We start from the raw sequence: 13,215 nt of genomic DNA on the forward strand, positions 1-13,215 counted from the left end.
CCTTTCTTAGAGAGCGTGGCGACGTGGCGCCCTCTATCGGAGGTTGCCGATTGTCCGTGGTGCCCGCCGACGAAGCCACTTGACGCCACATTCAGCGCATGGCTCTGGCGCGGTTGTCAGGGCTTTAAAATCCATCCCGATTCCGGCGCTAATCCGATCGCTGTTCTACTCCATTACGCACGTCAAGTGGAAGGGTGGGCTGGGCGCGGGAGGTACTTGACCGCGCACCCCCGGGGGAACACTATATAGGCTGACCGGTCAGTCCATCAGTCAGTCAGTCCAAGTCAGTCACCACAGGAGCAAGACAAACTCGTGAGCAACATGAAACAGTTCCTCGCTGTGTCTGGTGCAGCTCTGCTGTTGTTCGTCAGCCTCGGTGACGCCAGCCCCCTGGAGACGCGTGTCGTCGATGGGGAGACGGCCGGGAGGGCCCAGTTCCCGTACCAGGTCACGGTAACCCTCAAGCGACACCCGCTCTGTGGCGGTGTCTTGGTCCACGAGCGCTTCTTCCTGACGGCTGCCCATTGCTTCTTCAAAGGCGAAACACCGTACGACCGCAGCGTCCCCCTACACCGTCGTAGACCACGATACTAATGCCCCCACTTACCCCCCACAGTGTTCCAGTGGACGACCTGAACGTGTTCTACGGCTCCGAGAAGCTGTTCTCGAAAGGGAAATACAATCGCGTCAAGACGGTCCACTTCCACGACCAGTACGACCAGCAGAGTTTCCGGTACGACCTGGCCCTAGTCGAGACACGCCGTAGCTTCGAGTTCTCGTTCACCGCCCAACCGGTGGCGCTGGCCACGGAACCATTGGTCGAGCCGAGCACCGTGACGGTGTCCGGTTTTGGACGTACGGCCGAAGCTGGCAACACTGCCTTCAAGCTGAAGTACGCCCAGCTGACGACGCTCCCGGCCGACCAGTGCCAGCATGCGACCGGTGATGGCTACTACGAGGGAGCACTCTGTCTGGACACCACCAACGGTGGTGGGTTCTGTGCGGTAAGTAACCCGGTCAGGCTCTCGGGTCAGGTCTCTGGAGTCTGACACAGTTTCTTTCTACAGGGCGACTACGGTGGACCGGCGGTCTTCAACGAGACGCTGGTCGGTGTCGGCAGCTACACGGTCGGCGGACGCTGCGAAGCCGGCACACCGGACGTGTTCGTCGAGGTGGCCCACTTCAGCGACTGGGTCCAGGCAACGCTGGACCAAGACACTGCCGAGAGCGAGGAGAAGACGGAGGCGGATTCGCGTCACTTGTGATCAACCATTTATTTTGTTGGGAGTTCGTGTTCGGGGCTTCGGTTCTCTAACATGTTGGGGGGGGAGGCCATTCGCCGGCCCGCTTAAAAGTAGTCTATATATATGTACAGTCTCGGGCAGGGGGTTAACTGAACGTTAAAATAAAGAAAACGCGAATCGTTTAACTAAAATCACGAAGACCTCCACAAGGCGCGGGCGCGGTCCTACGGGTCCTATTTACAGTGGCTCCCTGCTTTTTGGCTTATGACGCACATGACTGCGCGGTCGGGTCATTACTTCTCCACCGTCGGGCACTCGTTGCTGGTGTTGGTGCTACCCCCCACGCTGATGCTGGAGGTGTTGCTGGCCGCGCTGCTGTTGCTCGTGTTCTGGGTCGGGCTCTCCTTCGGGCTGTGCTGGGGGCTGATGCGCGTGTTGACGCTCAGGTTCTGCGGGTAGCCCCCGGTAGCGCCGAACAGGCTGTTCAGGCCCATGTACTGCGACAGGATGGCGTGGAAGTTCGGGATCTTGTAGTTGGGCAGCACGCTCGGGTGGAGCAGCGTGTGGGTGGCGGCGGCCGGCATCAGCGACGGGTGGAGCCCAAAGTTCGGTGGCCAAAACTCGGCCGGCAGCGCCGGGTGGTGGGGCAGGTTGTGAGCCAGCGGCAGGGCCAGTGGAAACTCCGGCATACCTGATGGTGGGGAGGGACGATTAGGATCGGCTAGCGGACCTGGACGTGTCGCATAATCGGGTTATAATTGCGGTGACCTCTAATGGGGCCGGACACCTCCGGCCCGTGGTCGCGGCCGCCTATAATTACCTTGTTCGTGATGGAGGAAGGCAGATGTGTCCCGACCCATAGCTTTCTCCCGTTTGCGCCACTTTGCCCGACGATTCTGGAACCAGACCTGCCGAGGGAATGGAAGAGATGACCAGAAATTAACAATCAGAAACACAGCAACACAGCAACAATTATCGCGGAGGTGTCAAAACGGTTCCATGACGAGACCGCTTTATCACTTCTCGATCTCGACAACCGGCGGCGGACAACGTTTAATTGGTTTCGCGTCGCCACGGCACACTGAAAGTGATCCGAATTGTTAACGGCAACCTCGCCGAAGCGGAACCACAGGAGCGGTGCCTAATTGACAACAATATCAGCAATTATTGTTGGATCAATTATCATCACTCGCCGAGCGCCGGGCGCCGGAAACCGGATACTGCCGGGCCACGGGACCGGAAACGATGTCATCGGCCGGGGTCCGTGCCCGACTCATCATTACGCTAATGTGTGTCCGGAGAGAGAGCCCACTGGCCCTTGCTGTGGGCCTCGCCGGTCCTTGAGTGGCAAAACAAACCCGATCCGAGAAAGGACCTCTTCGGAGTGAGCCAATATACTTACTTCGAGGAAGCGCACCGGAAGCCGTGCAAATTGGAGCAATTTTAAGCATTCTACTCTCTCTCTCTCTCCCACTCTCTCTCTCTCTCTCTTTCTCTCTCTATTAGCCGGAAGATAGAATCAATCAAATTCGTCCAACCGGCTGACAGGCGTTGCCAATTGATTGGGATCTTCCGTGACTCCGTCGGTCGGCCGCTCCGAAAGGGCTTTACTGGCTGGCCACACACACACACGCAAGAAGACAGACATCGGAGAGGGTTGCCGAAGCATTTCCCTACAAGACGGGCCGACGGAGTTAACAAGTTGTCGTCACCGTCGTCGACGTTGTCGGGCGACCCAAGAGCTTCCGATTGGCCGGCATTGTGTATCGGCCGTACATTGTGTGTCCTCCCGGGCCAAATCCTGCCACAATTGGCATCAATTTAGCGGTGGACGCGTGGACGTGTGCGCCAGGAAGCGGCTCAAAGTGAGGTTAGGGATCGGTTAGGGCCCGACACCGAGACACGTGCCCTCACGAATTGCGTTAATTGGAACCACAATGGACCGATTAATGAGCGGCACTGGATGGTTGGGTGGGGTGGTGGATGGGTGGCCCTGTGTGTGTGTGTGTGTGTGTTTGTGTGGGGACATGAAATTATACGTTTCAATCGCTCACGGATCACGGAGACGGACCGCGGTGTCGGGGTCGATTATGTAATCGAATTATTTGCAGCCGAAACGTTGTCGTCTGAATGATCGGAATGTGTGGGCGCCTTCTCCCCACCACCCGGGGGTGACCTTCCATACTGACGGTCCACATGCAAATGACTTCCATTAAACGTCTCCCTGGGTCTAAGAGTACCCGAGCCGACACACCGATTCCTATCGCTACCGAGCCGACGCCCAAAGTAATACGATTAGCCATTTGCGCGGTAGCCCGAGTGGCCCGTCAGTGCTGGTGGTGAAACCGGTGGCCCACTTGGCCGGCGGCCAAAAGTGCACTTAATGGCGGCGCCGTCCCCATATCTCCCGGTCCGATCCCCCGGAGTGTGGTAAATAGTGTGGTAAGAAAATTAATTAAAACGAACTTTGCGCATAATTCCCCTGGTCGGGTCGGATCGGGAGTCGTTTGTTGTCGGGGGAAGGTGTGGGGGCTGGGGTGGCCGAGCAACATATCCACCCGCCCCAAAACCTGCTTCTGGCGGCCAACTCGGTGATGGTTCGGAAGCAAAAATTAACTGACGTAACAAAAGAGGAAGACAGAGTCCTTTCCGGCGTCCTGCTGATTGGATATCGATTAAGGGCTGTTTGGTTGGGATGATAGGAAAACAAACAGAACCGGGGCCGGGTTTTAATATCGGAGCTCAGCACAACTCGACCCGACCCGGGACCGGGACCGGGTCCGGGTCCAGGCTATCACCCGTGACACGTGATGTGTGTGCCAAATGGATATGATTATATTAAAAGCAGATTATTGCACTGTTTTTGGGGTAATACCCTGCCCCCGGCGGGGGGGGTCACTTCCCAGGTCTCGATGGTGAAACTTTTGCCGGCCAATCTTTGTCGGGTCACGGGGCGGTCCTTGAGCACCCGCCTCGGATCCGACGCGGAAAACGTGAAGCATAAAAAATCGTCTGCACTTCAAACGCCCTCTCACAAACACACAATGAACTCACAATGGAATGAAAGTGCCTCTTGCCTCGTGAATCAAACCCTACCGACAACGAGTAAATTCTGTCTTAATTCACCTGAAAATAGGATTGAGGATTAAATCAATTTCATTAATTGAGCGTTTCACCCTTTCGGCGTAGAGGGCGCTCCAATCCCGGTCCCGATTTCCCGAAGCCCGAAGCTTCTCCACGGACGGCGTTACCATGGCGAGCCCCTTATCGCCACTCCAATCGCTCGCCGCCGTATCGATCAACGATCAGCTGCAGGGAGTCCTTTGGCCGGGACCGTTCACACGCCTTGGCACGCCCGCAGTAGGTTATCACCCCGATCGGAACATTCTTCATCCTGCCGTTACATGTTACAGTCGCCGAGCATGTAAAGCATAAGCATAGCGCACCCCTCGCATCCGAGCCTCTCTGCAGTCACCCCTAACGCAGCGCACGGGCAGCGTTGTCGCAGTTTAAAGCTCATTAAATCCGATGTAATTGACATCGTTTGATTTTTCTGAGCTTCTCCGCACCCCGACACACACACGGGCACACGGGCAGAGTGGTCGCCCTGTAACTGTTGTGTGTTACATTTCAATTAAATGTATTTTACCACTCTCCCGGCGCCATCACGGCACGTGCCTCCATCGGACACCGTACACAGACCGGACCGATTATCTATTGTTACGCGCGCTCGCAACGATATCGGCGCGCAGCAGGACTCGCAGGACTCTCGAGTGGGCTAATGCATTCTCTTCAGCGCTTCAGCGGCCACCGACGGCCGTGGAGAGCATAAGCGGCGGATATCCGAACAGGAGGCAAATTAGCTCCAATGGTGTAATGCGACGACGACGACGACAATGACAGACCAGACAGAGAGAGAGCGAACGAGAGAAATCTAAACTTTAATGGCTCATAATTGCAATTAATGTTCCACTGGGCCGCCGGCAGGCCGATCCTCGCCGATGGGACCTGATTCAATTAGCGCCACCATTACGCGCGCCGGCGCCATTTGGGAACGAAAAAGGATCCAGAAGCCCTGCCCGGCCCAGCCTTTCTCGACCGGCTGGCGGTCGATTTGGCGTGGATGATTTAATTGAATGCAATTTTCGCCGCAATTAGGCTCCAGGACACAGACAGAGAGAGAGAGAGCACCCGGCCGATAGAGAGTCGACCCATTGTCAACATCCACTGTAAGTTGAAAATTGTTGCCAATTACACCACCGCGCGGCGGCCTCCGAGGGCGCCCAGCAAGGCGTGGCGCTTTGTGTTTCGTTCTACAGCAGCAGCCCACCGTGACCAGGGATCGTGGCTGTCGGGCTGTTTGTTCGATTGGAAGAGAAAGAGGGCTTAGCGATCCGGTGGCCAACTGGGCCGTCGTGGCTAATCTTGTTTCCCTGCGGCCTAACTTTTTTGTTTTGTATTTTCACATAAAGTCTTAATTTGATGCAGCGAGACGTTCACCAGATTCGACCTCCTGAGTTCGTTCGGTGACCGCAACGCGTGACACGGCACAGTGCGACGAAAAAGTACCCGGACTGGAACCTCCGCGGAAAGCTACTTCAGCTATCGCTAGGCACGAACTGACATTTATTCTCACTACTCGAGATACTATTTTGTCTGGCCAATAGGTCAACTACCATTTGAAGTGGGCAACCTTATATTTTTTACATTATTTGTCAAGTCGACTAATGTCATAACGCTTTAGAAGTTTCAGTTCAGTACATTAAAAATAACGTCTCAATCGTCCTCATGTCTGACGAGCCAGTTTTCATTAAATGGAGGCAAAAATAAACAAAAATGGTCGAGAGCTTTATGTTAACGTTAAACCCTCAATTAACAGCCTTATTACGACCAAAATGTTACCGTATTTGCTCGGATTCGATCATCGAGGCGCATATTTTTGAAGACGATGCGGGAGCTACGCTAACCGTTAATGGTGAGCGTTGCCGGGACACGGTAACGGACTTCGTGATGGCTATTGTGATCGTGAAAATGACATAGACGATTATCGGTTCCAACAGGACGACATTGCTCAACCAACAGTCAATGTATTGTGACCACCTGTTCCCTGGACTATTGGATATCGAAAAATGGTGATTTTGATAGGCCACCGAGATCAACAGACCTTCTATTCGTGGAGTTATTTAAAATCCAAGACATGCGTTAACAAACCAGACTTTAGCTGCCCTCAAGAACAATATTCGCCAAGAAATTGCAGCCCAAATATTGGCCAGTTATGGAAAACGCCCGAAAAGGGTACATGTGGTTACTCATGGGACCAGAGATCATTTTTAAAAAGAGATTGCATCAAACCTTCTTGGACCAAAACAAAAGATAAATTAAATAAATTATTTTTTAAGACACTAATGCTTCCCCTTTAAATGTGGTAAATGTACTTTACACGTTCCGCATCTTACGGCAAAGAAATAATGTCACGTTCTGTATGTTTATCAACTGCTTGTAGCTCCTTAAAGCTGAGTAGCAGCAGAAGGTCCGCGAGGTTCCCGTACGGCAATTTAATGCTCGCACCGTCGGCTTCCAACACAAACACACACAATCCATCTTCAAGAAGGCATACATAATAGAATTCGTGTGCGGTCGAGTAGCGACAACAATGACAACTTTGTTCTGCTTCTGCTACACGCCGTAAAGGGTGAAAGAGACACCTGGCCCCGGGGCACCGGGCCACATAAAAAAAAAGAAATTTTCGACTAATTAGCGAACAAAATTTATGCTAATCGCAGTCACCGTGAGCGCGAAACCAATCGGACGTACGCACCCCAGCCCAGCCTCCAGCCTCGGCTTCGGCGCTCTCCGATTACCGAGGGACGGTCGTCAAACGTCAAACACACGCACACACACGCACGGCGCGACGCGAGGATGTGTGATTGTGAAAAATGTTTATTATAAGTTTATTAAAAGCGATTAATGCCATCGTGACAATGGTAGGCCCCGCCGCGGCCCCGGCTACCTCATTACGCGCGATGATCTCGAGCTCCCCTCCGTCTCGCAATCCCTGTCGTCGACGTCGGGCCACAGGAGGGTTCGGTTGACAAACTGTGCCCTCCTCGGTTTCAATTACACAACAAAACCATCCAGAAACGCCGCACTCTACATGATGATGATTATTGTGCCACGGCGGCGGCCGCCGGATTATTCTGCGCCGAGGGGAACCGGAAAGCGACTGCGAACGCGGAACGCCGCGCCGCGTTCGGGTGTCCTTTCGTTCTCAGGACCCGCATGCCCCGCACCACCACGACAGTAGCGGATTTGTGCGCAATCCCCTCGGCACTCGGATGCGCGTCACGCTACACCGAAGGGCCCGGAACTTGGCCCGGAAAGCTTGGCGCTTGGTCCTTGCTGCTGGACCTTCGCCGATGGACGAAAAAAACAAACCTAGTTTCGAGTTTTCGAATTCACCGCACCAAATAACAGCAAAAATGAGCACCCGATTTGTTTGCCAACTGGTTTGTGTGTTGGTGCGTGCGTGTATGTTTGTATTCTGCGCACCGGTTCGGCAGGACATCGACCGAACGTCTGTAATTGAGGTTACATGGGCAATTATCGTATTACAACCGGCTTAGGGGACTTTGCGCGCGTTTCGATTTCGCTGAGTGGATTTTCATCGACAGCAAGAATCTTTTGGCCATCATCGTCAATTGACCAGTTTATTTGGTCATCAACTACGCTAATGGTACGCAAAGCATTGGCATAAAATTAATGAAAACTTTCAAACGCCAGCAAACCTAATTAAAATGCATTCGGCTTGGGTCATGTACTCATTTACGATTTCTAATTGAAACATTAAGTCATTGCAACGCTTTGCAGCAGTCACATAACGCAGTCACAACGTGGCCTCAAACTTCATTCGCTGTCGTGTCGACTTCCCCTTTTAAAGAGCGAGCAGAGTTTGGGTGATGAAGCTCATTTAGGGTGAGCCACGCTAGGGTCCAGACTTATTTGCCAATGAAAATAGCAAAGGTCCCGCACTTTTGCAGAGACGTGTCCTACCACCTCGGGGACCTTACACAACGAACGTTGTCAATTGTCTTGCAATCAATTAGTGACCGATAATGGGACACGCACTTTTCGCCAATGGCAAAATGTTTGTTTCGTTCGTGGCCGATTGAGACTGAGGCCTCCCGAGGCATGGCACTGCGAGCGTTCGGTTGGGAATTCCCATCAGCGGCCCAAAGTCACTCCCAACTCGACTCCCTGAGCCCACATAACGCCGCCATGCGAATCCGAATCCGGTTGTGGCCGGCACGGCAAGGGACCGTGGCCGTTACCCAATATATGGTGCCGTGGACCTACCTGCACTCTCGCCTCGCTCAGGTCCAACCGCATGGCCAGCTCCTCGCGGGTGAACACGTCCGGATATTGCGTTTTCTCGAAGGCCCGCTCGAGCTGGTGCAACTGGTAGGTGGTGAAGGTGGTCCGAGATCTGTCACAAAAACACAAAAAGAAGCGTGATTTATTTTCCGCCATTCTCCTCGACGAAGAACTAGTTTTCCCGCGAAGGATGCGGTACCTGCGAATTTTTCTCGGCCGTCCCAGATCGTTCGGATCGTTGTCCAACGGATCGATATCACCGATGATCGGTAGCTCATCGTCGTTGTCCACGTCCACACCATGCTCGAGCACCGGGGAGCCTTCGCGTTTCAGCGGGTTGTCCTGGTCTGTGGAAAAGGGGGTGAAAGAAACGTTTAGAAACATAACGGTGAATTACGGCGTCATATTCCGTCGATCTGTCTGTCCGAAGTATGCCCCCTTTTAGTGTCCAATCGAACCGGCCCCATTCACCGAGTTGGCCCGGATGTGGCCCTCAAATTCAGGCGACAGGCAAGAATAATAAAATATAATCCCCAAAAAAGTGGGATTCGTTTTGTCACGGGACGAACCGGGCACGGGAACCGGGACTTTTCGCAATCGGGCAATTCGGGCAATTCGGGAAAACCCTGATACACGAGCGATGATGAATGCACCAATTAAATAATCATCATCTTTCGCCAGCGCCCACCGTGCGGACATGTCGGAAAAGCCGTTCCATGTCGTTCTTTCATCCCTTAATCCTTTTGATGCTATTTTGCCTGCTGCCCCCAAGAGCAGGATGGCCAGCAGATTGGCTCGCTGATGCTTGGCTTGTCCATTTTTCGCCCCACACGCTGCCGGGGCCTCGGATGGGGGAAAACGGATGGACCTAGCTGTCGGACGGTTTCCGGCGTTCTTTGTCGTTTTAATTTCCTTTTTTTTGGGCTAAGCTATGTGTGTGTGTTGGTAGGGGCAATTGACCAATCAAGCAGACACACCGGCGAGGCGATTTATTATTTTCTTCACTTTTTGGTGACTCCGCTCTGGTCCGCGTTCTGTGCGTCGAATTTGAATTCCTGTGTGACGCTATTTTCCTGCCGACTTTGCGGTTGCTAAGCAACGTTGACATATGAGTTTGGTGTGGTACCTTCTGAATATGGCGTGAAAAGACATCCCTGCAAGGGAATATTCTGCTTTCAATTTTTAAAAATCGATTGTTCAATTCCCGACACACAGATCTGATTCCAATATTTGCCGATATTAGGTGACAGGAATCGAGCACTCAAAGTATAAAATTGTTACTCCATTTTGATGAAAAAAACGCCAAACACGCACCATAATTAAGTCAATTTGTTCGAAAATTCAGCTTTGATGCCGTGGCCCTCAGAACGCTCAGCAGTCCTTGGCAAACCGTTCAACGCAGATATGGAACCAAGGAACCGTCCCAATGGTGCCATCACCACCTACAAAAGCCAGCGCCATCATTTGCGTTCGATTGCATTGTAACGCCAAGCCACGAAAGGGACGTCCCTTCGGCACAGTAAACATCCCAATCCCACTCGCACGCTCTCTCTCTCGAGTGCCCTTCGAAGCCCCCAAAAGCGAGGCAGGACGTGGCGAGGGCGCACAAGTACGGCAAATAATGCACAAATAATGCGCACATGCGGAGGGGCCAGTTTTTATTAACAATAAACCGCTTAACAACTCGTGCAAACATTGTCGATGGCTGATACACCGCGTACTCTTGAGCTGTGTCACAACCCCCGCGGCAAAAGCGCACCACAAAAAAGGTACCACGACAGCCCTTCGACAGCTTCATCATCATCATCGGCATCATCATCGCCGTCGTCGACAGCGACATAATTTGCTGCCCGGTTCCGGCTGAACGGAGCCGCATTGTCACCCGCTGTGTTGTGTGGCCTTAATTGTGAGTATATTAAAATCCACACACACCTCTTCCCCACGCACGGCACTCCTGGCCAGTCCTGAGAAAATGGCCGCCAACCACGCGGCGGTCGGTTTGACACCAACGCATCCGCGTTTAAAGTCCACATCTAAAGTCAAACTGCCCGCGGCTGTCAGGACTTCAGGAGGACAAACGTGGTCTTCATCCGAACAGCGACCGAATCATCTGACGACACACCTTGTCCTTTCAGAGCGCGCGGTTCGATTGCGGTTAGCTACGGACAGTTACCCAGTTCGCCCTGTGTCGCGATGTGTCACCGGGTCCTGAAATTGAATTTACCGTACTCGCGGGAGAGATCAAACGAAACGCGCCTTTCCATTCAACATCCACGGAGGAGTGGCGAATAATATTTTTTCGCCCGAGCAGCTATTTCTGGATTCATTTCGCCGCCCGGGGGGCACTGGCACTTGCCGGGTGCCGTGTGCGCGTCAATCGGAAAATAAAAATCCTTAAACCGGGAATCAATTAAAAAGGCAACATTTTTACCGGCGACCATGGCGACCCCAATTACGTGACACGGAAAGCACCCCCCCCCCAATCGGCTTAGGATTCGGAACCGGCGGAACACAACACCTCGTCGCGTACCGTGACGTCAGAGGAACGTATCAGGAACATTCACGGCTTTATGAGGAACATGGAAATGAGCAGAACGCAAAGCTTGAAACTTTATGATTTGTTTGGGTAGCTAGCGACGAGATTACAAGTCCAGTCCGGAGCGCTGCAGCAACCACAATATCGTAATTAATCCCGCACTCTAACCCATTGACCTGCTCACTCACACCCAGAAACCGCCAGCGAGCTGGAAAGGTGGATTGCCGGGAGCTATCCCGGGAACACTTGGCAGGTACTCGGTCGAGCCAGGCCTTTTCTACGGCTGATCTACGTCTGCGGCTTGGAAAACGATCCCTTCAGCGATTCACGGCGACCAAAAACGAGCAAAGGATTATGCGTGCCGCCTCGGCTCAAGGTGTTCTTCAGGTACCTTCAGGTTCGGTGGTGATGCTCAATTGCCGTTTTATTGCCCTCTTGTTCTTCGAGGGCTGAATGAACTCTCGGGGACTCGCGGGTAATGTTGCCCGTTTTTGGGTGATAATTAGGAATGTAAAATTTTACAGCACCCAACACTGGCGTCACCGGAGACAGGAAGCGTTCATAAACTTTGGCTCGGGAAACGCGTAGCACAAGACTCGAAAGACTCGGGAAATGGTCACAAGTGTAAACAGGAAGCAGGGTCCAGGGTCTTCCTTCGATGTGGCGACGCCGGATCACAGACTTGGCATTCTGGAAAATCCCAACGTCCCAGGGTCCCCAAATGACGTTAACGAGTGACGCGATACCAACACGTTTCCGGACTTCCTGTTGTCCTTAAATGATTACGCACCATTTGATTCAATCGACTAGCGTCGAGCATTCGAACCAGTAATAGGCTTCCACCGCCACCTTTGATTGGCCATCCTAATTTGTTGACAAGGATTGATTCGGGCACGGTTTCCAGCGTGGTCCTGCGCTCATTTGATGGTTCGGGGGTTCGGAACGGGCCCAACAGAAACATCTGTGTGTTTGGCCCGCGATAGTTGCAGGCTATTTATCATCGAAACGCTGGCGCGTCACCCACGCAAGGTTCGTCCTTAATGGGCCTGAATGGGCCCCGTACACACAGGTGTGTACGGGGGGGCATCGAACCAACCCTGCATGTAAATGTCTCATTTACCTTCGCTCGGCGCGAGCGACCCTCGCGGCGACCAAACGCGGCATTTCCGCCCAAAACATCGTGGCAGCAAGCAATCGTGGATTGCGCCCCTCTGTTTAGGGGGTCGCCCCTTTCCTTAATGGTCGCGTCATTCTCACGAGAGGGCGGCTCTATTAATATTCGCCCGGGCGCGATTCTTCGGCTGGCATTAATTGATTTATTAGATTATCGATACTCAATTACTATTACATTACTGGACACCTGGTCCAGTTCCCACCACTCCGCGCGCTCCCGTTCCGACCACCCGTCCCCGGTGGGAACCCTTGCTTTCGTGCCTTCGAACCACGCACGTGGAGACCTCCAGCACGACACACTGGAGACACAAACGTACCTGCGTTGTTGTTATTGTTAACGCTGATGCTATTGTTGTTGTTGTTGTTGTTATTGGTAGTGGTCACGGTGCTAGTACTCCTTCGCGTGTGGTGATGATTGCCCAGGATCTGATCTATGCTGTAGACCGCCCTCGGTTTCGATATCGTGCTGTTCTGAGGCGGCGGGCGAATGACGCGTTCGGCATGCACGGCTCCTGACATCATCTTCAACATTGGGTCCAGTAAGAAGTGCAGAATTTCCGTTGCACTAAACACTTCTACACTACAGCTAAAACAGACTATCAACTCGGTTCGTCAATCACTAATTTTCACATCAACAGGAAGCACCGTACACGATCACGAGTTCGTCCTTTGGTTCGCGCACCCGAAATTAACACCAAAAACCTTTGCCCCTAAACGGTTTCAAACCCGATAGACTTATCATCAGTAACACTCTCTAACAAAACTTATCGTCGCATCTTAACCGAGGTCACAGGGAACGTTCGACACTCTTTCTTGCCACCTGTGTATCTCCGACGGATGCCTTCCAAAGACTAACCCCGAAAGGACCACGGGTCTTCAAATAAATATTAA

General features: G+C 52.9%; 2 protein-coding genes across 2 annotated transcripts; one reads left to right on the forward strand and one right to left on the reverse strand.

Moving 5' to 3' along the window:
* The first annotated feature begins 321 nt into the window (after positions 1 to 321).
* Positions 322 to 1,265, forward strand: LOC128279049 (serine protease SP24D-like). Its single transcript, XM_053017769.1, has 3 exons — positions 322 to 548; positions 617 to 1,004; positions 1,068 to 1,265. Exons 1-3 carry the CDS (start codon positions 322 to 324, stop codon positions 1,263 to 1,265), a joined length of 813 nt encoding a protein of 270 aa, XP_052873729.1.
* A 272-nt stretch (positions 1,266 to 1,537) lies between these two features.
* LOC128278256 (retinal homeobox protein Rx3) lies at positions 1,538 to 12,855 on the reverse strand. The gene is made up of 5 exons (XM_053016939.1): positions 12,642 to 12,855; positions 8,815 to 8,962; positions 8,598 to 8,727; positions 2,065 to 2,152; positions 1,538 to 1,935 (listed from the first exon to the last, which is right to left on the reverse strand). The coding sequence occupies exons 1-5, from the start codon at positions 12,853 to 12,855 to the stop codon at positions 1,538 to 1,540; spliced, it is 978 nt and encodes a 325-aa protein (XP_052872899.1).
* Between the last annotated feature and the right edge of the window lie 360 nt (positions 12,856 to 13,215).

This window comes from Anopheles cruzii, chromosome 2, assembly GCF_943734635.1.
Source record: "Anopheles cruzii chromosome 2, idAnoCruzAS_RS32_06, whole genome shotgun sequence".
Taxonomy (NCBI): Eukaryota; Metazoa; Arthropoda; class Insecta; order Diptera; family Culicidae; genus Anopheles; species Anopheles cruzii.